This window comes from Fukomys damarensis, unplaced genomic scaffold, assembly GCF_012274545.1.
Source record: "Fukomys damarensis isolate Sample0158 unplaced genomic scaffold, DMR_v1.0_HiC HiC_scaffold_16, whole genome shotgun sequence".
In the NCBI taxonomy this organism is placed as follows: Eukaryota; Metazoa; Chordata; class Mammalia; order Rodentia; family Bathyergidae; genus Fukomys; species Fukomys damarensis.
Window position 1 is genome coordinate 53886059 of NW_022900928.1, and position 1526 is coordinate 53887584.

At 31.8% G+C, this 1526-nt stretch overlaps 1 protein-coding gene across 1 annotated transcript in view; it reads right to left on the minus strand.

Annotated features, from left to right (window-relative positions):
* Positions 1-315: 315 nt before the first annotated feature.
* The window catches only part of LOC104874823 (caspase-12-like), a 13106-nt gene continuing 11895 nt past the window's right edge, over positions 316-1526 (minus strand). Inside the window, exons 9-10 of the mRNA XM_019210347.2 lie at positions 1118-1224; positions 316-728 (exon numbers count right to left, since the gene is read on the minus strand). Of these exons, the coding sequence (XP_019065892.1) occupies positions 630-728; positions 1118-1224 (206 nt within the window). The 3' untranslated portion in view covers positions 316-629. The remainder of the gene's footprint in view (positions 729-1117; positions 1225-1526) is intronic.

A 1526-nucleotide genomic window follows, 5' to 3' on the forward strand; every position in this document is an offset into this window, starting at 1 on the left:
CATCATCACATGGGTGTAGGAAATAAATACTGAAAACAACATCTGCAAGTGTAAAGGTAAAATGGTATCACTCTATACATCTAATATGTATTACAAAGAAAAATCAAATTTAGGTACTATTTTATTACCGTTAATAATGGTTTGGAAAAATACACAAAATTGTGAATATAAAAATAAATGAACAACATAAAGATAAGTTGAGTTTTTCTCAAATAGATATTCAAAAAAGGAAAACTAAACTATATAAAAACAATTTGAGTTTTTAACAAGCCAGTTTTCAAAAAGGTCAGTTAGCTATGATTATTTCTTCATTAATAGTTTTCTTTAATGTGTTTAGTACTTAAATTTTATATCTAAAATTAATGAGCATGACTTTCATGGTAAAATGAGGCAATAAGTTTATTTAAAATGTGTATGCACAACTAGACTAATCATTTCTTATACAACTATCTTAATACAGTTGAGGGCAAATCCAGGGATTCACCAGAAGCCCTTTAGGAAAAGTAAAAATGACCCTCTAACAAATAAATAGTTAGTGATCCATTATTGTTCTTTAGTCCTATCCAGTCTTTTTGTAAAGATTGTGAGTAGGAAGAACCCAATTCACATCAGAGAGGCTTTCACATGTTTTAATTCCCAGGGAAGAGGTAGAAATATCGTGTCATGGATACTCTTTCAATTGTAGGCATCTGTGTCAATTTAGTTGGGGTCTCGAATGAACGTTGAACCTGAAAGAGTAAATAAAAGTCTTTAAAACTCTCCTTAAGAAAAGGAAATCCCGTCTTCACTCCCAACAGTGAAAACCACTGAAGCGTCTTTTAAAACTATTAATAGGTAGTATAAACTAAAGATATTTTTAGCTTTTCCTTGGATGTGGTGCAGACACAAATGAACAAGAACATGTAAAATGAATTTCCTTAGTGATCAAGGCTATTACAATCAGATGTTGTTAGAAAACACCAATTGGTTCTATGTGGAATTATTAAACACTTCCTGTTTAAATAAACATGAAGTAAAGGATGTAACATCAAGAAGACAAGTACTTTAGTAGTTTTAAAAATGGTTTGCAAATGATTCTTTAGTTTTTAAGGTTGAAGAAAGAAAAGAAAACCCCTACCATTCGAAAAATTTCCTCCAGATGATGACTCCAGCAATATTCTTTGATGAAGTAGATGAGTTGAGAAATGAAGAGAGAGCCAGTGTCTAGTATCCAAGAAACATTATCTGAAATAAACATATGGAAACATTGAGGAAATACAGCTTTTGTAGAAGCACAGAAGTCTATCTGAGACAAAAGGCTTTGAGACAAAGTGTAATTTGATGCTTTGGAAAAGAGAAAGGGCTAAGCTTAGTAAAGCTATAACCTCAGGTTTCCATAGATAAAACCTTCATGGACCCTCAAACATAACTTCTAGGCTTTCTTTGTAGGCAAGGCCAAAGTTATGGCTAGAAGGGTTGCAGATAGCAGAAAAGAGCACGGAGTCCTATCAGTATTGACTAATAGAAAAAAAAAAAAAAAAAAAAAA